General features: G+C 35.7%; 1 protein-coding gene across 3 annotated transcripts in view; it reads left to right on the forward strand.

Moving 5' to 3' along the window:
- magi2b (membrane associated guanylate kinase, WW and PDZ domain containing 2b) overlaps positions 1-26558 on the forward strand; it is a 131970-nt gene that overhangs the window by 74022 nt on the left and 31390 nt on the right. For all 3 annotated transcript variants that reach the window (XM_051100216.1, XM_051100218.1, XM_051100217.1), the window contains exons 7-11: positions 12143-12200; positions 12343-12464; positions 12664-12846; positions 19905-20413; positions 22644-22809. In XM_051100216.1, the coding sequence (XP_050956173.1) occupies positions 12143-12200; positions 12343-12464; positions 12664-12846; positions 19905-20413; positions 22644-22809 (1038 nt within the window). The remainder of the gene's footprint in view (positions 1-12142; positions 12201-12342; positions 12465-12663; positions 12847-19904; positions 20414-22643; positions 22810-26558) is intronic.

Genomic DNA, 26558 nt, shown 5'->3' on the forward strand with positions numbered 1-26558 from the left:
TTCACCCACCCATCTATCCATCCATCCATCCATCCATCCATCCCTGTTTTCTTGTACAATCATTTGTTTTCAGTCATAAGTTTAAACATTCATACATCTAAAAGCAGTTGTTCATCCTTCATTCCAGTCATTCATTAGTTAATTGTTCAGACTTTCTCCATTGTTTTTTTTGTTCATTCATCCATTAAGCCATCTGTCTTCTATTCATTCATTTATTTGAATATTTATTCAGTTGTTTTATTCATTTGTTTACCCATCCACCCACCCACCCATTCATCCATCATCCTGTTTGTTTGTTTGTTTGTTCATTCAGTTTTATTCTCCATTCATTTGTTTGTTCATTCATTTGATCAGAAAGCTATTTATTCATTCATTTATTCATCCTCCTTTCCATTCATTCGTTTTGTTCATCCATTCATCCATAAAGCCATCTGACCTGCATTCATACATCCATCCCTCTACCCTCCATTCATTCATTTGTTCATGCATCCATCCGTCTACACTTCCATAAAGCCATCTATCCATTCATGTAGTTTGTTCATTTTTTTATTTCTTCATTCACACATGTAATATTACCTGCGCTCTAAAAATGGAGCGCAAGTCAGCATGATATATTCATTAGAATGCTCAAAGCCTGTATTTTTCATATTTTCCTCTCAGCTGAGCTGTTAAACATGCATGGTGGCTCTGTGTACCCAAATCTACCATCTTTGAAACTCTCTGTTGAATTAAAATGCAATTTAATGGGGCCAGAGAAATCAATATCTCTTTCCACAGGCCTTTTAATGCCAGTCTGTGACATGACTACTAATATCCCTCTCGGTAGTACAGCATACATCTATTTTTTGGGCACGTCTGTGCAACAACGCAAGCTCCTGCACCTAATCATGATTGATTTCCATTATGTTCAATAATAACCGCTGCGAAGAAATCACTTCGTGTATTGCAAATTTGATCCACGTCTGTCTTCAGAGTTCAGACATGTACACGATTCATAATTTAATTCAGATGTCTGTTAGCTTATGATCCTCATGGGGCGGCACAGTTTCATCATAAATTCTCATCAAAGGTTAGATAAAAGATGATCTGTCTGCGTCTACCTAATTTTGCCTTCAAAATCAATGTTACTCACAACTCTGTGTGTAATTTCAGAGGCGTGCCTGCTTAATTTTGCAACAATGGAATAATTTTTCCATTGTTCTCACGCTTCAGAATTGAATGTGCTTGCTAATTACTCAGCCCTGCTTGTTGTTTTTATAGAGCATAAATTTCACAGGACTTTTAAAGACGCATCCGGCACACATGCATGCACACGCTCATATATTTACACTTGTGCATTCAATGCACTCAAATATACATAAGCCACTCAGTGAATGAAAGAGCCTGAAAAAGACTTCTACCATAGTTGCCATGGCAACTGCCGATGGAGGACCATTGATTTAAGGAGGCTTGAGAAAATATATTTAAGGTGGTCTGGGTTAAATCATTGTCTTAAAACCATGAAAGGCCTAAAAGGTCCAAAATACAAAAAAACGCACACAGAAAGTTCTTTTAATATATGTATGTTTTAGAATTGTTCTTCAAATATGTTAGTTATATATATATATATGTATATATATATATATATATATATATATATATATATATATATATATATATATATATATATATATATATATATATATATATATATATATATGTATATATATATATATATGTATGTATATTATTATAATATTTATAATATTATTAAAAAGCTAATTATTTTCTTAATATGGTGTGTAAGTGATCTATTAACCATTACAGAAGCTAATAATATTTTTTTTTATTATAAATTAACATTTTCACTGGGGCGTGGGGTTGCAGTATGGCGGGAATGTTGATTAAATAATATTTTCAAACATTTTGAATATCTTTTGTTATTGTTTTCTAATTTTGGTACATTAAAAATAATCTACCTTATAATATAATGCAATAATATTTGCTAAAATCAGTATGCAGTATTATGGTATCGTCAAATGCGTAATATTATTAATTTGTTGTATTGTAATTTATTTATTAAAAACAGATGCCTTAGAGCATGACACCATATTCTGTTGTGCATATTTGTTGTATTTATAAATAATTTCCAACATCATTTTTTACATTTTTAATTTGCAAACATTTTTTTCCCATGCAGGAATGATGAGTAGGTGTTAATAAAGATAATAATTTTTAGTTCATTTTAAAACACAAAACATCGTAAAGAAAATGAATAAATATGACCTCTTGTAAGTTAGATTAAATAGTGAACAATTGGCTTCAATTTCTTTCACACCAAGATATGATTTTTAAAAGAAAACTACAGTAAATCCAGCCAAGGTTATGTCACACTTCTCACTTTTTTCTATTAAGAAAGTGTCGCCATCTGGTGTGTTACTCGTCTTTCTCTCTGAGTTAAAGCCGTGTATGTGACACACATAAGAGGCTCATCCTGTATCCTCTTGGTTGACAGCCTGGGAAAGGTCTATTCTTAATGTAAACCCTAAATATGAGTCTGGGTTCTGCTTGTGAGGAGAAGGGTCAAGCATTAGTGGATGCGGTGTAGCCGGTTGATGTGTGTGTGTAGGAGGGAATTGATTGCTGTAACCCTCCTAGGGAGGTGCGAGAACCTCGTTGGTCGTCACACCTGCTCCTGCCTCCTCCGGTCCAGCGTTCTGTTCAGCACAGCATCCATTCACTCAACTAATGAATATCTGAACACAGCATGGCTTCTTTTGACACAGTATGAGTGAAAAACCTGCTTTGAGGGCATGTCTGTAAACCATCTTTATGTGTGTCAATGCAGAGGCTGTAGCATGACTCATTTATTTACTTCTTTGCTTGTTTGTTTACTTGTTTACTACTTTTTAAAATTTGTTATAAGAATAATGTTACATTCTTAAAAAAATTGCAGCATTACATTTTTCATTTTTTGCAGTGTTTGTCCATGAAAAATGTCCGCTGTGATGCCAGGGTGGTCTTAGTGGTTGTCAAGGCATTGTTTGGTTGTTGCTAGGATGTTGCTAGGTGGTCTCTAGGGTATTCTGAACAGCTGTGAGGTCATTTCATGTTATTGCTACAGTGTTCTGTGTGGTTGATAGGACATTCTATAAATTTGCACTTTTAGGGCATTGTTTGATAGATGCTAGGGAGTTCTGAGTGGTTGCTAGGGCATTACAATAAGATTGCCAGGTGTTCTTACTTTTGCGGGGTCACTAGGACATGGTTTGGGGGTTGCTAGGCAGTGCTGAGTGGTTGCTAGGGCATTTCAATAAGATTGCTAACTGTTCGTACTTTTGCGGGGTCACTAGGGCATTGTTTGGGGGTTGCTAAGGAGTTATGAGTCGTTGCTAGGGTATTACAATAAGATTACTTGGTGTTCTTCTGAAAGGTTGCTAGGGCATTGTTTGGGGGTTGCTGTGGAGTTCTGGGTGGTTGCTAGGGTGTTACAATAAGATTGCTAGGTGTTCTTATTTCTGTGGGGTTGCTAGGGCATTTTTTGAAGGTTGCTAGGGAGTTCTGAGTGGTTGCTAGGACATTACAATATGATTGCTAGGTGTTCTTCTACAAGGTTGCTAGGGCATTGTTTGGGGGTTGCTAAGGGAGTTCTGAGTTGTTGCTAGGGTGTTACATTAAGATTCCTTGGTGTTCTTTTCTTCTGCAGGGTTGCTAGGGAATTGTTTGAGGGCTGCTAGGGAGTTCTGAGTGGTTGCTAGGGCATTACATTAAGATTTTTAGGTGTTCTTATGTCTGCTGGGTTGCTAGGGCATTGTTTGAGGGTTAGTAGGGAGTTTGAGGGGTTGCTAGGGCATTACAGTAAATTGCTAGGTGTTCTTATCTCTGCTGGGTTGCTAGGGCATTATTTGTAGGTTGCTAGAGAGTTCTGAGTGGTTGTCAGGGCAGTACATGACTATTGCTAGGTGGTCTTCTGCGGGGTTGCTAGGGTATTGTTTGGGGTTGATAGGGAGTTCTGAGTTGTTGTTGGAAATTGCAATAAGATTGCTAGGTGTTCTTGTGTGAGGTTGCTAGGGCATTGTTTGGGTGTTGCTACGGAGTTCTGAGCTGTTGCTAGGGCATTACAATAAGATTCCAAGATGTTCTTTCATCTGTGGAGTTGCTAGGGCATTGTTTGAGGGCTGCTAGGGAGTTCTGAGTGGTTGCTAGGGCATTACATTAAGATTTTTATGTGTTCTTCCTTCTACAGGGTCTATAGGGCATTGTTTGGGGGTTGCTAAGGAGTTCTCAGTAGTTGGCAGGGCATTGCAATAAGATTGCTAGGTGTTCTTACTTATTTGAGGTTGCTAGGGCATTGTTTGGGTGTTGCTAGGGAGTTCTGAGTTATTGTTAGGGCATTACAATAAGATTGCTAAGTGTTCTTAATTCTGCAGCATTGCTAAGGCATTGTTTGTGGGTTGCTAAGGGAGTTCTGAGTGGTTGCTAGGACATTACAATACGATTGCTAGGTGTTCTTCTACAAGGTTGCTAGGGCATTGTTTGGGGGTTTCTAGGGGAGTTCTGAGTTGTTGCTAGGGTGTTACATTAAGATTCCTTGGTGTTCTTTTTTTCTGCAGGGTTGCTAGGGCATTGTTTGAGGGCTGCTAGGGAGTTCTGAGTGGTTGCTAGGGCATTACATTAAGATTTTTAGGTGTTCTTATGTCTGCTGGGTTGCTAGGGCATTGTTTGAGGGTTAGTAGGGAGTTTGAGGGGTTGCTAGGACATTACAGTAAATTGCTAGGTGTTCTTATCTCTGCTGGGTTGCTAGGGCATTGTTTGTAGGTTGCTAGAGAGTTCTGAGTGGTTGTCAGGGCAGTACATGACTATTGCTAGGTGGTCTTACTTCTGCGGGGTTGCTAGGGTATTGTTTGGGGTTGATAGGGAGTTCTGAGTTGTTGTTAGAAATTACAATAAGATTGCTAGGTGTTCTTATGTGAGGTTGCTAGGGCATTGTTTGGATGTTGCTAGGGAGTTCTGAGCTGTTGCTAGGGCATTACAATAAGATTCCAAGATGTTCTTTCATCTGTGGAGTTGCTAGGGCATTGTTTGAGGGCTGCTAGGGAGTTCTGAGTGGTTGCTAGGGCATTACATTAAGATTTTTATGTTCTTACTTCTGCAGGGTCTATAGGGCATTGTTTGGGGGTTGCTAAGGAGTTCTCAGTAGTTGGCAGGGCATTACAATAAGATTGCTAGGTGTTCTTACTTATTTGAGGTTGCTAGGGCATTGTTTGGGTGTTGCTAGGGAGTTCTGAGTTGTTGCTAGGGCATTACAATAAGATTGCTAGGTGTTCTTTCTTCTGTGCTATGCTAAGGTGTTTAGATATGCTACAGTGTTCTGTGTCAGTGTTCAATGAGTTTGTAATTTCTAGGACATTGTTGTTTGCTGGTTGCTAGGGAGTTCTAGGGGGTTGCTCGGGAATTGTTTAATGGTTGTCAAGGGGGTTCTAAATGGTGGTTGCTAGGGTGTTCTAACTGATTTCTAGGGTATTCTGAATGATTGTAATGTCATTTTAGGCGATTGCTACAGTGTTCTTGTGGTTGATAGGACATTCTATGAGTTTGCACTTCTAGGACATTGTTTGATAGTAGTTGTTGCCAGGGCGTTACATGAAAATTGCTAGGTGTTTTTACTTCTAAGGAGTTGCTAGGGTATTGTTTGGGGGTTGCTAAGGAGTTCTGATAGGTTGCTAGTGCATTGGTTGGGGGGTTGCTTGGTCATTGTTTGATGGTTGTCAGGGCGTTCTAAAAGGTAGTTGCTAGGTAGTTCATCAAGCATTTTTTAGTGATTGCTAGATTTCTAGTGTATTCTGAATGGTGTTAAGGTCATTTCAGGTGATTGCTGCAGTGTTCTTGATGGGACATTATATGAGTTTGCACTTCTAGGACATTGTTTGCTGGTTGTTGCCAGGGCGTTACAAAAAACTTCATCTATGAGGACCCGACCTAGCAATCTGCCAGGACCTTGCTTGCTAATCTAAGCGCATAGCGCTCCAAGGTATGGCTACACTTGCGATCAGAAGTCAAAAAAGCAACGTGATTCTATTCCTAAAGTACAATGATTCATCTGTTCAATTCCTCAAACTTTCTTCCGTGCAGCGTACGACCAGTGTGATTTAAACATTCAAATCTGCGTTTGTGCTGCCGCTGACCTAAAGAGAGCACTGTCATGAAACAGTTTCACAGTCTTTTCAACCACACAGTTCATTATTTCTGTGCTACAAACATTCAAATAATCACAGAAGTACTGGGATAAAAGTTCATACTCTGGATATAAACTCTGAGATGTACGGTAGAGATCAAAATAAAGTAAATCATCCTTTTGAAAGTTAATTTGACATTCCAAATAATGTTAAAGATTTATCGATTAAGTTGTTATGCCAGTAGATGGTGAAGGGGGGCTGTTAATAATGTATTTGTCTTTGATCATTCATTCAAAAACACTGATTCATCCAGTAATGAACAAAGTAAATCTTAAAAGAATCACTGAATCGTTTACTTATAAATTAGGCCTACATGTGATTTTGTTTAGTTGTCTAATGTTTTTTTTTCTTCAGAACCACAACTTCCATTTTAAAAAATACAACAACAACCCAATTTATCCAGAATCACTCAGCTCGATTTTGCAATCAGCTCTTAAGTGAATCTTGTTTTTATATAGCCTGTTGATTTTTGTTCATGGTGTTTAGCTGCAACTAAATGTTTAGCAAAAAAAGAAACAGAATAAATATGCTTGATATCTTTTATTCACATTAGAATCAAAACTGGGAATCGAAAAGAATCAGAATCGATAAGCCGAATCGGAATTGAAATTGGAATTGTTTATATTCTAACGATACCCAATAATAGTTCCTAGGGCGTTGTTTGGGGGGAGGTTGCTTAGGAATTGTTTGATGGTTGTCAGGGAGTTCTAAATGGTGGTTGCTAAGTAGTTTGTCAAGCAGGGTGTTCTAACTAGTTGTTAGGTTTCCAGGCTATTCTGAATGATTTTAATGTCATTTTAGGTAATTGCTACAGTGTTCGTAAGGTTGATGGGACATTCTTTGAGTTTGCGCTTCTAGGACATTGTTCTTACTTCTGAGGAGTTGCTATGGCATTGTTTGGGGGTTGCTAGGGAGTTCTAAGGTGCTAGTTTTTTGTTTGGGGGGTTGCTTGGGCATTCTTCAGTGGTTGTCAGGGAGTTCTGAAAGGTAGTTGCTTTGTAGTTCATCAAGCATTTTTGGTGGTTGCTAGGTTTCAAGTGTATTCTGAATGGTTTTAAGGTCATTTTAGGCGATTGCTACAGTGTTCTTGCGGTTGATAGGACATTCTATGAGTTTGCACGTCTAGGACATTGTTTGTTGGTTGTTGCCAGGGTGTCACAAAAAATTGCTAGGTGTTCTTACTTCTGAGGAATTGCTATGGCATTGTTTGGGGGTTGCTAGGGAGTTCTAAGGTGTTGCTAAGGCATTGTTTGCGGGTTGCTAAGGAGTTCTGACAGGTTGCTAGTGCGTTGTTTGGAAAGTTGCTTGGTCATTGTTTGATGGTTGTCAGGGAGTTCTAAAAGGTAGTTGCTAGGTAGTTCATCAAGCATTTTTTTGTGGTTGCTACATTTCTAGTGTATTCTGAATGGTTTTAAGGTCATTTTAGGTGATTGCTACACTGTTCTTGTGGTTGATAGGACATTCTATGAGTTTACACTTCTAGGACATTGTTTGCTTGTTGTTGCCAGGGCGTTACAAAAAAATATTAGGTTTTCTTACTTCTGAGGAGTTGCTAGGGCATTGTTTGGGGGTTACTAAGGAGTTCTGACAGGTTGCTACTTTTTTGTTTGGGGGGTTGCTTGGGCATTCTTCAGTGGTTGTCAGGGAGTTCTGAAAGGTAGTTGCTAGGTAGTTCATCAAGCATTTTTGGTGGTTGCTAGGTTTCTAGTGTATTCTGAATGGTTTTAAGGTCATTTTAGGTGATTGCTACAGTGTTCTTGCGGTTGATAGGAGTTCCATTCTATGAGTTTGCACTTCTAGGACATTGTTTGTTGGTTGTTGCCAAGGCGTCACAAAAAATTGCTAGGTGTTCTTACTTCTGAGGAGTTGCTATGGCATTGTTTGGGGGTTGCTAAGGAGTTCTGACAGGTTGCTAGTGCATGTTTGGGGGTGGGGGTTGCTTGGGCATTATTTGATGTTATCAGGGAGTTCTAAAAGGTAGTTGCTAGGTAGTTCATCAAGCGTTTTTTGGTGATTGCTATATTTCTAGTGTATTCTGAATGGTTTTAAGGTCATTTCAGGTGATTGCTACAGTGTTCTTAATCGGACATTCTATGAGTTTGCACTTTCAGGACATTGTTTGCTGGTTGTTGCCAGGGCGTTACAAAAAATTGCTAGGTGTTCTTACGTTTGAGGAGGTTGCATTGTTTTGGGGGAGGTTGCTTGTTTGATGGTTGTCAGGGAGTTCTAAATGGTTGCTAGGTAGTTCATCAAGCATTTTTTGGAGGTTGCTAGGGTGTTCGAACTGGTTGCTAGGTTTCTTGGGTATTCTGAATGATTTTAATGTAATTTCAGGTGATTGCTACACTGTTCTTGTGGTTAATAGGACATTCTATGAGTTTGCACTTCTAGGACATTGTTTGCTGGTTGTTGCCAGGGTGTTACAAAAAAATGCTAGGTGTTCTTACTTCTGTGGAGTTACTAGGTCATTGTTTGGGGGTTGCTAAGGAGTTCTGACAGTTTGCGAGTGCGTTCTTTGGGGAGGTTGCTTGGGCATTGTTTGATGGTTGTCTAAAAAGTAGTTGCTAGGTAGTTCATCAAGCATTTTTTGGTGGTTGCTAGTTTTCTAGTGTATGGTTTTAATGTCATTTCAGGTGATTGCTGCAGTGTTCTTGTGGTTGAAAGGACATTCTATGTGTTTGCACTTCTAGGACATTGTTTGCTGGTTTTGTTTGGTGGCTGACACCCCCCCCCTCCAAATATTATGAAGGACCGACTCCTTCACCCTCGGAATACGATTTTAAACGCGAAAAGCTAAACCAAATGCGATTTCAGCCAAGGGTTACCTCTCCGATCTGATTTGTGCCACCTCCGATTCAATTTGACCCACTCTAACCCCCCAAAACTCGATTTTAACCATTAGATGTGGACGATCACAGGTGTATTTAAACTTTCACTGCTAAATTCAAACGTGCTTTGGGCCTTGTCTGGCACTGAGCCAGATAGACATGCTCGGTGCTTTTAGCCTATCACAATTCAGTGTTTTCCAAGCACATAAAAATAATGTTTCAGACATTTAAATTAATCACTAGCAAAAACACATTTGTTAAATAGCCTACATACTGATGTTTATGAGTTTGCACTGGTGTGTAAGGAAAGCGGCAATAATCCTTTCATTTAAATTCTGACGATGTATTTTATTCATATAGATACATTGTGCAAAAGTTCCTGGATCTTGTGAGTTGTTGCTAGGCAGTTTCTTGGTGGTGGCTTGGGTTGTCTGAGTGCGTGCTGGGTTGTTATAAGTGTTTTTAGGTAGCTTCCTAAGCAGTATTTGGTTTTGTATGAGCGTGTACACCGTTTATTGAAACATGCATAGATGACTTTATCTGCACATTTATGTACATGTTTGAGAAGAACTCTGGCAAAAACTGTAGCATGTCCCGAATGTTTTTGATAATTACCGTGTGAGTTTGCGCATGTAGCCCGTTTCTCCTTGATGTTTCAATAATGTCAAATTTGGCTGAAAAACAGCACACACAGGAAAAAGCATCTTGAATGCTGCACGTGATGACAGCCCTTTGTTGTCATGGTGATCTCGCCAGCCCTTTAATTTGTTTTGTGTCTCTCAGGCGGATTGAATTGCATGAAAGTATGTTGGCTGTAACCTTCGGGCTGCCAGACCTCCCCTCACTTACCGCTGTGTGTCCTAATTAAGCTTTGTTTTACACACTGACTGCCAGCGTGAAAGGCCGGCTGGATTGTTCGGGATACCGAGTCCAAATTGTGGCGTGTTCAGGGAATGTGTTTTTAAAAGACGTCTAGACTGATTTGCGGCGTGTATTATCATACACTGCAGGCATCCCTGGGGTTATTGATTTTCTGGACTGGGCTTGAGTATAATGAAAACTGTGAGGAATGTTTTCATGACATGCATGCTTCGTGCCGTGCATTAAATAGCTCATTTTAAGCTTGTTGCTTCTGAAGGTTTCATACCGATTCACCTTTCAACCGCTGTCGTAGTCATTTATGAATATGAAATTAGCATAATACTTCACTTGAAGCCTGATTAAATAATGCAATAGCAAGGCAAGGAAAATTTATCTATATACCAATTTTCAAGAATAATACTAATTTCATGTTTTTGTTTATAATATAATTTGATGTTATTCTTGTTGTGGTGTGTGTGTTTTTGTGTGTACACTTTGTATTTATAATTGTATATATTGTATTTATAGAATTGTTATTCTAGTTTATTATTTATTTCATTTATGTATTATTTATATCATTTACTGTTATAGTATTTCTTAATATTTTTTATTATTTTACATTTCAATTATTTTTAAGTTTTAATTGTAATATTAGATTAAGTTTTAATGTTTAATATATAGAATAAGTTTTTTAGAATAAGTCATTTTTATTAGTTTTTTTTTAATAGTTTTATAATTTAATATTTGTTTAGTGTTATTTTATTGTTATTTCAATTTTAGTTTTACAAATAATAGTACTTCAACAAAAACTTGTTGCCAAGACAAAATTTCAAATTTTAAAAAAATTTAATTCCATTACAGAAAATGCTTTTAATATTTTTAGTTGTAGATCATACTCGTGTACTGTATGTATGTACTGTATTGTTATTGTTTTTTCTAAAACTATTACAAATTATAATGTATATACAAAATTACCATATACTCAGAAAACATGAACAAAACTATGATAATAATAATAACAATAATACATTTCTAAATATATAATAATAAATATAATATAATATAATCTTAATTGTTCTTGTTGTGGTGTGTGTATGTATACTCTATTTATAATTGTCTATGTATATATATATATATAAATTGTTTTAATTTTAATTTTTGTATCATTTTCATACTGTCACAGTAATTTTCATTTCAGTTTTAATTGTAATCTTGGATTAAGTTTTAATATTTAGTATATAGATAAAGTGTTAATAATTTGGTTATGTGCTTTTGTCATTTTTATTAGTTTTTTTTTTTTTTTTTTTTTAATTCCTTTTTATAGTTTCATAATTTAATATGTCTGTTTAGTGTTAATTTATTTTTATTTAAATTTTAGTGTTAGAATTTTTTTATTTTTTTACTACATATTTATATTTCCATTTCAGCTTCATTTCCATTACAGAAAATGTTTTTAATATTTTTAGTTGTAGCTCATACACATGTATGTTTTATACTGTATTGTTATTATTTCACAAACCTTTTAAAAATGAGTGTATAAACAAAATTATTATTAAATTATATAATTTTAGATTGTCCTTGTGTATGTGCGGACTTTGTATTTACATTTGTTTATATATATATATATTAATTGTAATTTTAATATAATTTATATATTGTTATAGTAATTTTTTTATTATTTTATTTCAGTTCTAATTGTAATCTTAGATTAAGTTTTTAAATATTTAATATATAGAATAAGTTTTATTAGTTTGGTTAGGTACTTTAGTCATTTTTTAGATGTTTATTTTATATATATATATATATATATATATATAGTTTAATCATTTAGTTTCTCTGTTCAGTGCTAATTTGTTTTTATTTTAATTTTAGTTTTAAACTTTTTTTGCCAAAACTTTTTTTTTTTTTGCTGTAATATTTATATTATATTTGATTTCAGCTTAATTTATTTTACAGAATATACTTTTATTATTTTTAGTTGTAGATCATACATATATACTGTATAAGTACTGTATGTATACTTCATCCATCATGTATCTCGTATATGTGTGTATTGTTATTGTTTCTCTAAAACTAAAACTATTAAACATTATAATGTCTATACAAAATGACCATATACTCAAAACTTTCCAAGGAAACGGAAAACACAACCCAGACTACATTAAATACATGCATTAGGGATTAAAAACAAATTCCAACAAGGTGCCGACCATTTTATTTTATTTTTTCTTTCTACAGAACTTCCATATGGCTGGGAGAAAATAGACGACCCTATTTATGGCAGTTACTATGTTGAGTAAGTTCTTCAGATTTCTTCTTTCCAGCACCAAATTTTTGTCGAATCTGAGCGCGAATCATTGGCCTCATGCTCTTCAATGCGTGCGCCGAGGGAGGGAGGGTCCCAGCGTGATTAAATATCTGCTCGTTCTGCCCCGCAGCCACATTAACAGAAGGACACAGTTTGAGAACCCCGTCCTAGAGGCCAAACGAAGGATCCAACAGCAACAGCAAATGCAAAGTCAAGGTCTATCGGCGCTGCCATTGCCCACAATATATAGAGGTACTGCTTTTCTCTGTGGCCCATATATGCCATCTTCACCCAGTTGGTTTTATTGGTGTTTCTCGGTTTCGGGTTGCTCAGGTGTGCCCTACTTTCACGTCACTTTAGATTGACCGAAGCACCAAAGACCATACAGTAGAGGTGGCTGTGCAGTGTGCCTTGTATTCCTCTGATCCTTTATGTGCGTTTGTCTTCACAGAAAAACCTCCATTCACGAGGGACGCCACACAGCTCAAAGGGACGTTCCTCACCACGGTGCTGCAGAAGAGCAACATGGGATTCGGCTTCACTATTATTGGCGGGGACGAGCCGGACGAGTTCCTACAGGTCAAGAGCGTCATACCTGATGGACCTGCAGCCCAAGATGGAAAGATGGACACAGGTGAGGAAGTCTAGGAAACCAGGACCTCTTATTATGTGTTTCATATTCAGTGTGTTAAGTTTCTTGTGTTCTTTTATATTAATATATGTATATATATTATGAAGCGCCAAACTTGAAATAATTAAATAAAGTCTGAATATAAATACAAACACAAATCTGACTATGTAGAAGTAAATCAGAGTATATATTTATAAATCAGAATATAAATATGTAAATCAGAAAATATAAATAAAAATCTGAATATATAAAAGTAACTTAAAATATATAGTTGTAAATCTGACTATACAGAAGTAAATCAGAATATATAAATGTAAATCAGAAAATATAAATAAAAATCTATATAAATGTAACTCAAAATATATAGTTGGAAGTCTGAATACATAGAGAAAATCACAATATATATTTGTAAATCAGAATTTGTAAATGTAAAGCAGAATATATAAATACAAATCTGACTATACAGAAGTAATTCAGAGTATGTATTTATAAATCAGAATATATAAATGTAAATAAGAATATATAAATACAAATCTGAATATATAAATGTAACAGAATGTTTACAGTAGTTGTAAGTCTGAATATTCAAAAATAAATCAGAATATATATTAGTAAATCAGAATTTATGAATGTAAATCAGAAATATAAATGCAAATCTGAATATATAAATGTAACTCAGAATATATAGTTGTAAGTCTGAATATATAGAAGTAAATGAGTATATATTTATAAATCAGAATCTATAAATGTAAATAAGAATATATAAGTAAAAATCTGACTATACAGAAGTAAATCAGACTATATATTTATAAATCAGAATATATAAATGTAAATCAAAATATATAGTTGTAAGTCTGAATATATAAGTAAATCAGAATATATAAAAACAAATCTGGCTATGCAGAAGTAAATCAGAGTATATATTTATAAATCAGAATATATAAATACAAATTGACTATATACAAATAAATCAGAGTGTATATTTATAAATCAGAATATATAAATGTAACTCAAAATATATAGTTGTAAGTCTGAATATATAGTAAATCAGAATATATATTTGTAAATCAGAATTTGTAAATGTAAAAAAAATATATATATAAAAAATCGGACTATATAGAGATAAATCAGAGTATACATTTATAAATCAGAATATATAAATGTGAATCAGAATATATAGTTGTAAGTCTAAATATACAGAAGTAAATCAGAATATATATTTATAAATCAGAATATGTAAATGTGAAACAGAATATAAAGATAAAAATTTTACTATGTAAATGAAAATCATGAATAAATCAAACTATGTAGTTATAAGTCTGAATATATAAATGTAAATTGTGAATATGTCATTGTAATTCTGAATCAATAAATGCAAATTGCAATATGTATATTACAGTTACATAATATATATGACCCTGGACCACAAAACCAGTCATAAGGGTCAGTTTTTTGAAAGTGAGCTTTATACATCATCTGAAAGCTGAATAAATAAGCTTTCCATTGATGTATTGGACATATTTGGCCGAGATACGACTATTTGAATATCTGTAATCTGAGGGTGCAAAAAAATCAAAATATTGAGAAAATCACCTTTAAAGTTGTCCAAATGAAGCTCTTACTAATGCATATTACTAATCAAAATTAAGTTTTGATATATTTGATTTTTACAAAATATCTTCATGAAACATGATAATTACTTAATTTCCTAATGTTTTTTGGCATAAAAGAAAAATCAATAATTTTGACTCATACAATGTATTTTTGGCTAATGCTACAAATAAACCCCAGCGACTTAAGACTGGTTTTGTGGTCCAGGGTCACATATAATTTATAATATTTTTTAAAACAATACAATTAAAAATATGATTAATAAAATTTAATTAACTATTAAAAATTAATTATATATAAATATATATTAAATATGCACATCAAAATAATATTATTATTTCATTGTAATTTTATTAATATAACAATATTGTTCTATAATAATTGTATTATTATATATATATAATATCTATAATATGTTATCAACATTTCTTTTTCATCCACCATCTTGGGTGATTTTATTCCACTGATCTTGTCTTAGTGCATTCAGGGAATGACTTCTTTACAAATTGGGCAAATACCCTGCTGAAAAAAAAAAAGTTAAAACCAGCCTAAGGTGGTTGGCTGGTCTTAGCTGGTTTAAACGTTAAGCCTACAAACCAGCTATGACCAGGCTGAAAGACCAGTTAAAACCAGCCTACCAGCTATCTATCACAGTATCAATTTATATCAGTAGTTCACGTTCAGGTTAACTTTATTATTCACCTTAAATTTGTTTTGTGAATTTATCTAAGAGAGATAAAATATAAAATCAATTCAGTGACTTTCAGTTTTATTATGCCAACCATAGTTACCGTTGCCAAGGAAAACAAACAATGCCTGCAGGCCTAATTGACCAATTTCACCGGACTGTTTAGAAGTTTGAATTTAGAATTTTGCCCCCTTTAAATACACAAGCTCTTATCGATATATAAGCTGTGTTAAGCGTTGACCTCAGATCTCAGGAGAAAACCCTCAGCGCACAAACTAGAAAACATCATTATCTCTGTAGCCACTGCTTGACAACAGTCCCTAATAGCTTGCACAGTGCTAGCGCAAGGTCACGCTTGTCGCGGTGTTTTTTTCTGTGATGAAAGAGCGTCTTTAAATGAGTCATCACAGCCGGACGCCGTAGGCATATTTGCTGCTTTTTCATAACTTCTCTATTCCCTTGTAGAGGAACTCTTAACCTAGTCTGGGAAACTTGCGTCCTCGCTGCGACTCTGCCTTTCTGGATGGCTTGTTCGTTTCCTTGATCATGTGTTCAGTTTAGAAGTGTATCACATCTGTGAGCTCTGAAGATGACATCACTTCCCAAGGCCCTCACAGATAATGATGCTGGCAGTGGCTTTATTTGCATATGCCTCTAGCTAGCATTGCAATTTGGGCTTTGGTGGGATCTTGTGTGTTTTATCCGCTTTTGATGGGGGAGCGGGGTCCTTTATAGAAGTCCTACTCTGTTCCACACACACATACACAGTTGGCTTGTGCAGTTTCAACAGGCCTCAGGTTGCCTTTATTACTGAGATGCCTCATTATCGGCCTGCTTTGCTGGTAGCTTGCGCGGTTGGTGTCTACAACTGTCTTATGCAATAAAACTTATGCAATAAAACCTGTGTGCGGAGAGGACTTAAATCCGAAAGGATATAATTTTGTAAACATTTGGGTCAAAGAATATCTATTTTATTTAACCCTAAGTATGTGTGAACACCTAGTAAACTGTCTTGCTGTCTACTGTCACATTAACACAATTTTGGCAAAATTTTGCCAATATTCTTCTAATTCTTTAAATGAAACCCCAGGTGTAAATTATGTCTCTCACTAAAATATGTAGTAGAAAACCAATGTTTACATGGTTTGTTTTAACATTGTTTTTACATATTTTAGACTATGTGAGGCACCATTGTTTTGATGATGTCAAACGGTTGCACTTTTGAGCTACTGGTGCTACCTGTTGTTGGTATTTTTACCGCAACACAACTCTGAAAATAAAATACTGATACGATGACTGCGGCTAATGAAAGAGCTTACAGGTGGCAATCGATATAAGCATAACCTTAAACCAAATGCTATACCATCGATTTTTTTTTTTACGCACAAGGAGTCTAAACGCCCTCGGATATTGAGTGAAATCCACGCTGAAAAACTCCTTCAGTGGCTGTGGCGGCATGACAAGCGTTGCATGTTTACATCCTGCCAGGATGGCATCCAGCGTTTCTTGTCTCTGCCATTTGTAAGCTCTTTCAGTAGCTGTGGTCGACTAAAGCCTCAAAGGCACCAGAGCTAAAGTGGAGAGAACAAATACACAGGTCTTAAGGAAGTTTTATTCATCCACAAGCCTTTTTTTCTCCTCTTCTTATCACTAGAAAAGCAGTGACACTAAGGACATCATTTCTCTTGTTGCCCTTCGACTATCAAAAGACGCACAATGTGGCATCGTATCAGTTTTTTATTTTCTCAGTTGTGTGTCAATAAAAATAGCAACAGGTAGCACCAGTAGCTCGCTGAGTGCAACCATTTCATGTCATTGAAATAACGGCGCCCCCCATAGTCCAAAATATGTATAAAAATATATGGATTTCTTTCATGGGTTTTCTACTACATATTTCAGTAAGAGACATTATTTAATGTTATATTAAGCCATACAAGTCTTAATAACCAGGTCCACACCATAACTATTGTATAACGATAACGACATAGAAGAACGTTCGCTTAGGAAAATTAACCATGGTTTTACTACAAATAAAACCAAAAAACCATGGGTTCCGTAGTTCAGCTATGGTAACCACAAATCAACCATGGTTTTGTTACATTAACCATAGTTTAACAGTTATTTGTCCTAAAACTGTGGTTATACAAATGGTAATCAATACACCAAAAAAACGTGATTACCACACTTGTTACTAATTCTGACTATTTTTCTTGCAGTTGTGAGCTATACAATCAGGATTGCGAGATATAGACTCGCAGTTCTGACTTTTTCTCAGAATTGCATGATAGAAACTCACAATTGCAAAAAACCCCCCAGAATTGCGAGATTTAAACTCAGAATTCTGACTTTTTTTCTCAGAATTTTCACAATTCTGACTTTATAACAAACAATTGTGAGAAAAACTCAGAATTGCAAGATACCAACTCAATTCTGATAAATAAAGTTGCAATTTTGAGAAATAAGGTCAGAACTGCGAGGTACAAACGTCCAGTTCTGAGAAATAAAGTTGCAATTCTGAGAAAAAAGTCAGAATTATGAGTTTGTATCTCGAGTTTCTACAAACTCATAATCCTGACTATTTTTCAGACTAATTTTCGCAATTTTGACTTTATAACAAGCAATTGCGAGAAAAACTCAGAATTGTGAGATTTAAACTCAGAATTCTGCCTTTTTTTCTCAGAATTTTCACAATTCTTACTTTATAACAAGCATTTGCGAGAAAAACTCAGAATTGCAAGATACCAACTCACAATTCTGAGAAATAAAGTTGCAATTCTGAGAAAAATAGTCAGAAAAAAAGTCAGAATTATGAGTTTGTAGAAACTTGAGATACAAATTCATAATACTGACTTTTTTGTCAGAATTTTCGCAATATAACAAGCAGTTCCGAGAAAAACAGAATTGTGAGATACAGGCTTGCAGTTCTGAGAAATAAAGTCAGAATTGCGAGATACAAACTCAGAATTCTGACTTTTTTTCTCAGAATTTTCGCAATTCTGACTTTATAACAAGCAATTGCGAGAAAAACTCAGAATTGCAAGACACCAACTCACAATTCTGATAAATAAAGTTGCAATTTTGAGAAATAAAGTCAGAATTGTGAGATACAAACTTGTAGTTCTAAGAAATAAAGTTGCAACTTTATAACAAGCAGTTCAGAGAAAAACAGAATTGTGAGATACAGGCTTGCAATTGTGAGAAATAAAGTCAGAATTGCGAGATACAAACTCTTTTTTTCTCTGAATTTTCGCAATTCTGACTTTATAACAAGCAATTGCGAGAAAAACTCAGAATTGCAAGACACCAACTCACAATTCTGATAAATAAAGTTGCAATTTTGAGAAATAAAGTCAGAATTGTGAGATACAAACTTGTAGTTCTAAGAAATAAAGTTGCAACTTTATAACAAGCAGTTCAGAGAAAAACAGAATTGTGAGATACAGGCTTGCAATTGTGAGAAATAAAGTCAGAATTGCGAGATACAAACTCTTTTTTTCTCTGAATTTTCGCAATTCTGACTTTATAACAAGCAATTGTGAGAAAAACTCAGAATTGCGAGATACAAACTCAATTCTGAGAAATAAAGTTGCAATTCTGACAAGTAAAATCAGAATTGCAAGATACAAACTCATAATTCTGACTTTATTCTTACAATTATCGCATTTCTGGCTTTATAACAAGCAATTACAGCAAAACAGAATTGCGAGATACAAATTCATAATTCTGACTTTTTTTCTCAAAATTTTTGCATTTCTGACTTTATAACAAGCAATTGTGAGAAAAAAATCAGAATTGCAAGATACAAACTCATAATTCTGACTTTTTTTCTCAAAATTTTTGCATTTCTGGCTTTATAACAAGCAATTACAACAAAACTTAGAATTGCGAGATACAAACTCAGAATTCTGATTTTTTTTTTCTCAAAATTTTTGCATTTCTGACTTTATAACAAGCAATTATGAGAAAAAAATCGGAACTGCGAGATTTAAACTCAGAATTCTGACTTTTTTTCTTAGAATTTTCGCAATTCTGACTTTATAACAAGCAGTTACAACAAAACTTAGAATTGCAAGATACAAACTCATAATTCTGACTTTTTTTCTCAAAATTTTCGCATTTCTGGCTTTATAACAAACAATTACAACAAAACTTAGAATTGCAAGATACAAACTCAGAATTCTGACTTTTTTTCTCAAAATTTTTGCATTTCTGACTTTATAACAAGCAATTGTGAGAAAAAAATCGGAACTGTGAGATTTAAACTCAGAATTCTGACTTCTTTCTCAATTTTCGCAATTCTGACTTTATAACAAACAATTACAACAAAGCTTAGAATTGTGAGATACAAGCAAGATACAAACTCATAATTCTGACTTTATTCTTAGAATTATGACAATTCTGACTTTATAACAAGCAACTGTAAGAAAAAATCGGAACTGCGAGATACAAACTCATAATTCTGACTTTTTTTCTCAGAATTTTCACAATTCTGACTTTATAACAAGAAATTGCAAAGTCAGAATTGTGAGATATAAATTTAGCAATTCAGAGAACATATCAGTCTTTTTTTCCCCTCAGAATGACTTTTTTTTTTACAATTCTGAGAAAATAAGTCAGAGTTGTAAGATATAAACTCACAATTACCTTTTTTTTTCAGGGGCAAAAACGGGCTTCCATAGAGTCATGACATAATGCACTTGAGAGTAACTTGCTTCATATTTTGTTAAGTACTCTAATTTTTTGTTCATTATTTCTTCACCAGGTGACGTGATTGTCTACATCAATGACATCTGTGTTTTGGGCACCACCCATGCCGATGTGGTGAAGCTTTTCCAGTCTGTTCCCATTGGTCAGAGCGTGACCCTGGTGCTGTGTCGAGGTTACCCTCTCCCTTACGACCCAGAAGACCCCTCTGCTAGCTCCTCCATGCCTCCTCTGGGTCTAGTGGATCACCCGTTGCTGCTCAATGGAAGGAACAACTATGAAAATTACATGGAGTACATGTCTTTGACTGGCCGCTTGGTACCCGAGCACGGTGAGGGTCTTACCCCGCATCCCCATCCTGGAGACACACACCTGGACGGCTCACAGCCTCCATCTCTGACTACACCGGGACCCCCACCTGATGACAGCGTCTCCATGGCGTCATCCTCAGGAGCTACAGCTGGTGCTCAAGTGGCTCCTGAACTTCTGAGTCTCACTATAACCAAAGGAGCAGAGGGTTTCGGGTTCACTATAGCGGACAGTCCCACAGGACAAAGAGTCAAACAGGTGCGCTGATATCATTTTCAATCATTTTAATATCTGGGTCTTTTTCACTCACCACCCAATTTGGCTGCTAAATTTCCATTCATAACTTCTACTAGCCAAAAAAAAAAAAAAAATGAAATAAACCAACAGCTTGAGGCTGTTCACACTGGATGTGACAAAGCGGGTATTGCAAATCATTTTAAATTTGTGTCAGTACGCCATAAATAGAATGTGGCATCAGTTTATTGTCTGGGATTTGTTGAGATGCGACACATCCAGTGTAGACAGCATCACTGATCAAAATGGGTTCTATTGTATTTTGTCACATTGTTCATGTTTGGTGTGGACACGCTGTGAGTCTCCAGTCATTTTTCAACTCTTTATTATTGCTTCAATGCATAAACCAGTGTGCCTATCTATCTATCTATCTATCCATCGTACTTTTGTTCTATCGTTCTATCGTATTATTCTTTCTATCATTCTATGGTTGTATCCATCTTTTTGTAGTTCTATCATTTAGTCGTTCTATCTATCTATCTATCTATCTGTCTGTTTATCTGTCTATCTATCTATTGTTCCATCTTTCTATCTATTGTTCCAGATGTATCCATCTTTCTGTAGTTCTATCATTCAGTCGTTCTATCTATCATCTATCTATCTATATATCTATCTATCATCTATATATCTATCCATCTATCTATCTATCTATTGTTCTATCTGTCGTTCTATCTATCGTTCAGTTGTTCTATCATTCTATCATTCTATGGTTGTATCCATCTTTCTGTAGTTCTATCATTCAGTCATTCTATCTATCATCTGTCTATCTATCTATATAACTATCATCTATATATCTATCCATCTATCTATCTATTGTTCTATCTGTCGTTCTATCTATCGTTCAGTTCTATCATTCTATCACTCTATGGTTGTATCCATCTTTCTGTAGTTCTATCATTCAGTCGTTCTATCTATATATCTATCCATCTATCTATCTATTGTTCTATCTGTCGTTCTATCTATCGTTCTATTGTTCTATCTATCATTCTATCATTCTATGGTTATATCTATCTTTCGATCGTTCTATCATTCGATCATTCTATTGTTTTGTCTGTCTATTGTTCTATCTATCTATCTGCACTGTCATTCTGTTTATTCCTTCTATGTATTGTTCTATCTGTCGTTCTACCATTCTATGGTTGTATCTATCATTTTATCTTTCTATCATTCTATTTGTCATTCTATTATTCTATCTATCGTTCTATCTGTTGTTCTATCTATCATCTAATGTTTTATCATTCTATCTATCGTTCTTTTGTTCTGTTGTTCTATCGTTCTATCGTATCATTCTTTCTATCATTCTATTGTTGTATCCATCTTTCTGTAGTTCTAGCATTCAGTCGTTCGGTCTATCTATGTATCTATCTATCTATCTATCTGTCTATCTATCTATCTATCTATTTATCTATCTATCATTCTATCGTTCTGTCGTTCTATCTATCGTACTTTTGTTCTGTCGTATCATTCTTTCTATCATTCTATGGTTGTATCCATCTTTCTGTAGTTCTATCATTCAGTCGTTCTATCTATCATCTGTCTAACTATCTATTGTTCTGTCATTCTATCGTATCATTCTTTTTATCATTCTATGGTTGTATACATCTTTCTGTAGTTCTATCATTCAGTCGTTCTATCTATCTATCTATCTATCTATCGTTATGTATGGTTATATCTGTAGTTCTATCTTTCGTTCTTTAATTCTCTCTATTGTTCCGTTATTCCCTCTATCTTTCTATCATTGTATCTATCTTTCTATCATTCTATCTATTGTTCTGTCTGTTGCTATCATTCTATGGTTGTATCTATCATTCTGTTGTTCTATCTGTTGTTCTGTTATTCTGTGGTTGGATCTATCTTTGTAACGTTCTGTCATTCAATCGTTCTATTATTCTGTCTATCTCTTTTTCATTTTATCTATCTGTTGTTCTATCATCTTATGTTTTATCGTTCTACTGTTCTATCAATTGTCTTTCTATCTATTGTTCTATATATAGTATTATTTCTTGTTATTTTAGATAATAAATAAATAAGGCTACAGTTTTACTTCAGATAATGGTCAAACCAAAATGCAAGTGAAAATTCACTTACAGGTCGTATTTAAGGACATTACATGGTTGTATCTCTTGTCTTAATGCTTAAATGCACATTTAAGTGCACAGTATATGTCATAAATGTTTCTGTACGTTTGGATCAGGTGCTGGAGCCGCAGGGTTGTCCGGGGTTATGTGAAGGAGATTTGATGGTGGAGATTAATCAGAAGGGTCTCCAGGGACTCAACCACACACAGGTGGTGCAGCTGCTCAAGGACTGTCCAGTGGGAACAGAGGCTACGCTTGTCATTCAGAGAGGAGCAGCAGCAGGTGCGCACATTTCCACCCTTCATTTTTAAAACCAAGCTCATCAGAAATGTGCTGAAGGTCGCCTGAAATCTACGTCAGACCTCGGCAAAGCACAATGTTCACCCAAAAAAAAAAATTCTGTCAGCTACTCACCCTATATGTCTTTTCTGTTGAAGACAAAATAAGTAATGGATGTGGATGTTATCAAATAGTTACTTTTAAATGAGTACATTTTCCTCAAGTTGGCCGTGATAATTATTTAAAGATGACAGAATACCATTTTGGGTAAAATTTTCCTTTAAAGTTTGGTTGAAACGATGAAAGTAACTTTGCACACTTCAGTGCTTTAGCTTCTAGTCTTTTCTAAGTGCTCTGAACTTGCCTTAAGCTTTGATTCAGCAAGATTTTGAAATAAGAGAAGAGAAACTTTCCTATTATAGACTTCTAGACACGCTTTGCCTCACAAACTAACCAGTACATCTCAATTTCTCAGACTTGAACTGTTTTTTTTTTCAGAATAACTGAAGCTGATGAGCTGTTTTTGGGCAATTTTAGCAGAGCCTTCGCAAGATTGCACACTGTATCATCTCTTGGCAAGAGCTGGTGACAGTTATTAGCATATTCAGACCGGAGCCAAGCTAATCTACTAATTCCATGCGAGTCCACTTATCGGAGTGCGTACTTTCATTAAAATGTTCGTGCAGAGCGTAATATTTTATCACCCTTCTTAATTAGGATATTCTTAGAATGAAAATTAATGAGGCAATTAATAGAAACTATCGTGAAGAAGGCTACAGTCTCTCCATGTGTACACTAAACCTGATATACGTTCTGAAGACGTTTGTCCGTTTCTCTAAACCACTATCAATCAAGTAATTACATCCACGCTTCCTGCCAATTACACAGTGCGTCTGTTCTCACCTCCTCTGCGTGTTTCATGACTATATCGAAGGCTACGGTCTTAAAGGACCTCTCAGCAGCCACTCCAAGGCCTCTTGTAACGGAGCGAGAGACGGTCCCGCGTGACTCACTGGCTAAGTGCGAGACCATTCAGTTTCCTGCCGGCGTTCTGCCAAGAGCCCGGTCAGCGCCGGCCATGTTCACAGCTCTTTTCCCCAGTCCTCTAATTAAAGCATGACTCCCACACTGAGCTGCGGAGATGAACAGGCAGACGAATCAGAATGCGGAGTGGGTCGGAGGGGGCGGGGCATTCGGCGAGCAGGCCAATCAAAGCGTGTTACTTCCCAGCAGGTAGCACTAAGGGAATACTCTGAAATAGATGCTGATTGAGGGGATGTAATTTATTCTTGGTGACGTGAAGAGTTTATATTATCATAATTTACATAAATTTACATGAATATATCTATTTAAAGCAGCAGGATGAATGGGCAAATAAATGTCAAGACAAGCATAATTTCACACCAGAACAAGGTGAGAATTTAAAGACAGTAAATGACTTTCTTTTGCGGAGTCCGCACTGTTCCCAGCAACAATCTTGCAGCGTAACCAGAGCCAGAGATTTTAAAAGATTAATACAAACTAAGGAATTAATAAATAAGTTCCATTGTTGTGCCATTCATCCACGACCATCACCTCATGTTGCAGCATGATAATGCACAGCCCCATGTTGCAAGGAAATGTACACAATTCCTGGAAGCTGAAAATATCCCAGTTCTTGCTTGGCCATCCGTTGAGCATGTTTGGGATGCTCTGGATACAACAACGTGTTCCAGTTCCTGCCAATATCCAGCAACTTTGCACAGCCATTGAAGACGTGGAACAACATTTCACAGGCCACAATCAACAACCTGATCAACTCTATGCGAAGGAGATGTGTTGCGCTACGTGAGGCAAATGGTGGTCACACCAGATACTGACTGGTTTTCGTACACCCCAATACAGTAAAACTGCACATTTTAGAGTGTGCTTTTATTGTGGCCAGCCTAAGGCACATCTGTGCAATAATCATGCTGTCTAATCAGCATTTTGATATGCCACACCTGTGAGGTGGATGGATTATCTCGGCAAAGAAGAAGTGCTCACTAACTCAGATTTAGACAGATTTGTGAATGATATTTGAGAGAAATAGGCCTTTTGTGTACATAGAAAAAGTCTTAGATCTTTGAGTTCAGCTCATGAAAAAAGGGGGCAAAAACAAAAGTGTTACACTTATAATTTTGGTCAGTGTATATTGCAAATATTCAGTATATCGCCCAGCCCTACTTGGGACGAGTTGTTGGATTGCATTTGCACCCATGTGCATAAATGCAACTTTTGCAAAAATTTCACTACATTTATTTCTGCTGGAATCAGAAATGATCTCATTTGGCAACAGACTGCCGAGGGAGGTGAATGCAATAAGAAATGTATTTCTTATCTGCAAATTTGCTCAGAGTACTAAAAGAATCATTAAGGAACCAGAATTGTCCCATTTCTAATTCTTCCAACATTTCTCTAGCTTATTAGCGCAGCAGTCAGAGCACAAATCCACTGTCCATCTTCCTCTCTGCACTTCTTTTATAAGGATTATTGACATCTCAGGTAGGACTGGACAGGCAGGTGTGAGGTGATAACTATACTCCTCTGACTCCCCGTACTGTCGGAAATATCATCAGGGCCGTGGCATTTCAGCAGTGCCGACAGCTCTCTTACATCCTCTTGGCTCTCTTCCATCTGGGTCTCGGAGAACTCGGAGCTGACAGTCACCTCGAATCCCTCATGATTCCATCTGACTCACCTTTCAGACTTCACCTGAGAGAGACGCATGACATGAATGAAACCCGAGGACGCGTGAGGCCACTGACAGAACATGGCATTCAACTCAAGTTTGACTTCTTTGAAGGTTGTTTCAGCGTTCAAGTCTGAATAAAGCAATCAGGAAATAAGAGGACAAATCCTTGAAGCCTTGCACATGAGATTGATTGAAGTTCTCCATTCTTTGTTGTCCGTATGGCGTCTTTTGCGATGCATTGGGGGAGGAAGAGGACTTGTGGAGTGGCACGACTGCACATATTTGCCCGAGGCTTTATGTTTAGCCCTTCGCTGCCAAGTCGTGTCCTGGTCATATAGCGTTTGATGTAATCCTGTTAGTTTAAGTAGGCATAAAAATGCCTTGCTCCCCTGCAAATCCAGACGTACAGGCCACACACACGCATGCGCATTTTCGTGCACGCACAAGCGCAAAGACTCACAATATGGTCTGTGCAACTGAAACAGGTATGAGACTAAGAAATGAAAAGTCATAACTCATTATTCTCATAACACCTCTGGCCATGGTTTAATCGCATTGCAGATAAATCTTAAACAACCTTCTGCATACCACAGACAGTCCAATTACAAATGCACATCATACATTTTGTTATATGGGGAACTCTGAATAAAAATGGTATAGTGGTCGTTCTTTGCATATTGGAAAAAGTGAAATGTGTAGTTGTAGTTGTTGGTGTAACCTAATGCAGTCAGTAAGATGTGGTATTTATAAAGCCATAATATTTTTCATTGATTGTTGTTTTGTTGTTGATCTGGAAAAAGAAAAAGGTAAGTCGTTTTAGATGTAATTTAATTTAATTCATATAAACACAATATTCATTTTTTTCTTATTTGAATTAGCTAATTATTTTTAATTTACAAAGAGAAAAATCTTTGATCTTTGTCTGAGAATTGAGTGATATAAACTTGCTATTGTGAGTTATAAGGTCAGAATTGCGAGGCAAACTCACGAATCTGAGAAAAACTTGCAATTCTGTGAAAATTTTGCAATTTTGCAAAGT

This window comes from Labeo rohita, chromosome 25 (assembly GCF_022985175.1).
Source record: "Labeo rohita strain BAU-BD-2019 chromosome 25, IGBB_LRoh.1.0, whole genome shotgun sequence".
In the NCBI taxonomy this organism is placed as follows: domain Eukaryota; kingdom Metazoa; phylum Chordata; class Actinopteri; order Cypriniformes; family Cyprinidae; genus Labeo; species Labeo rohita.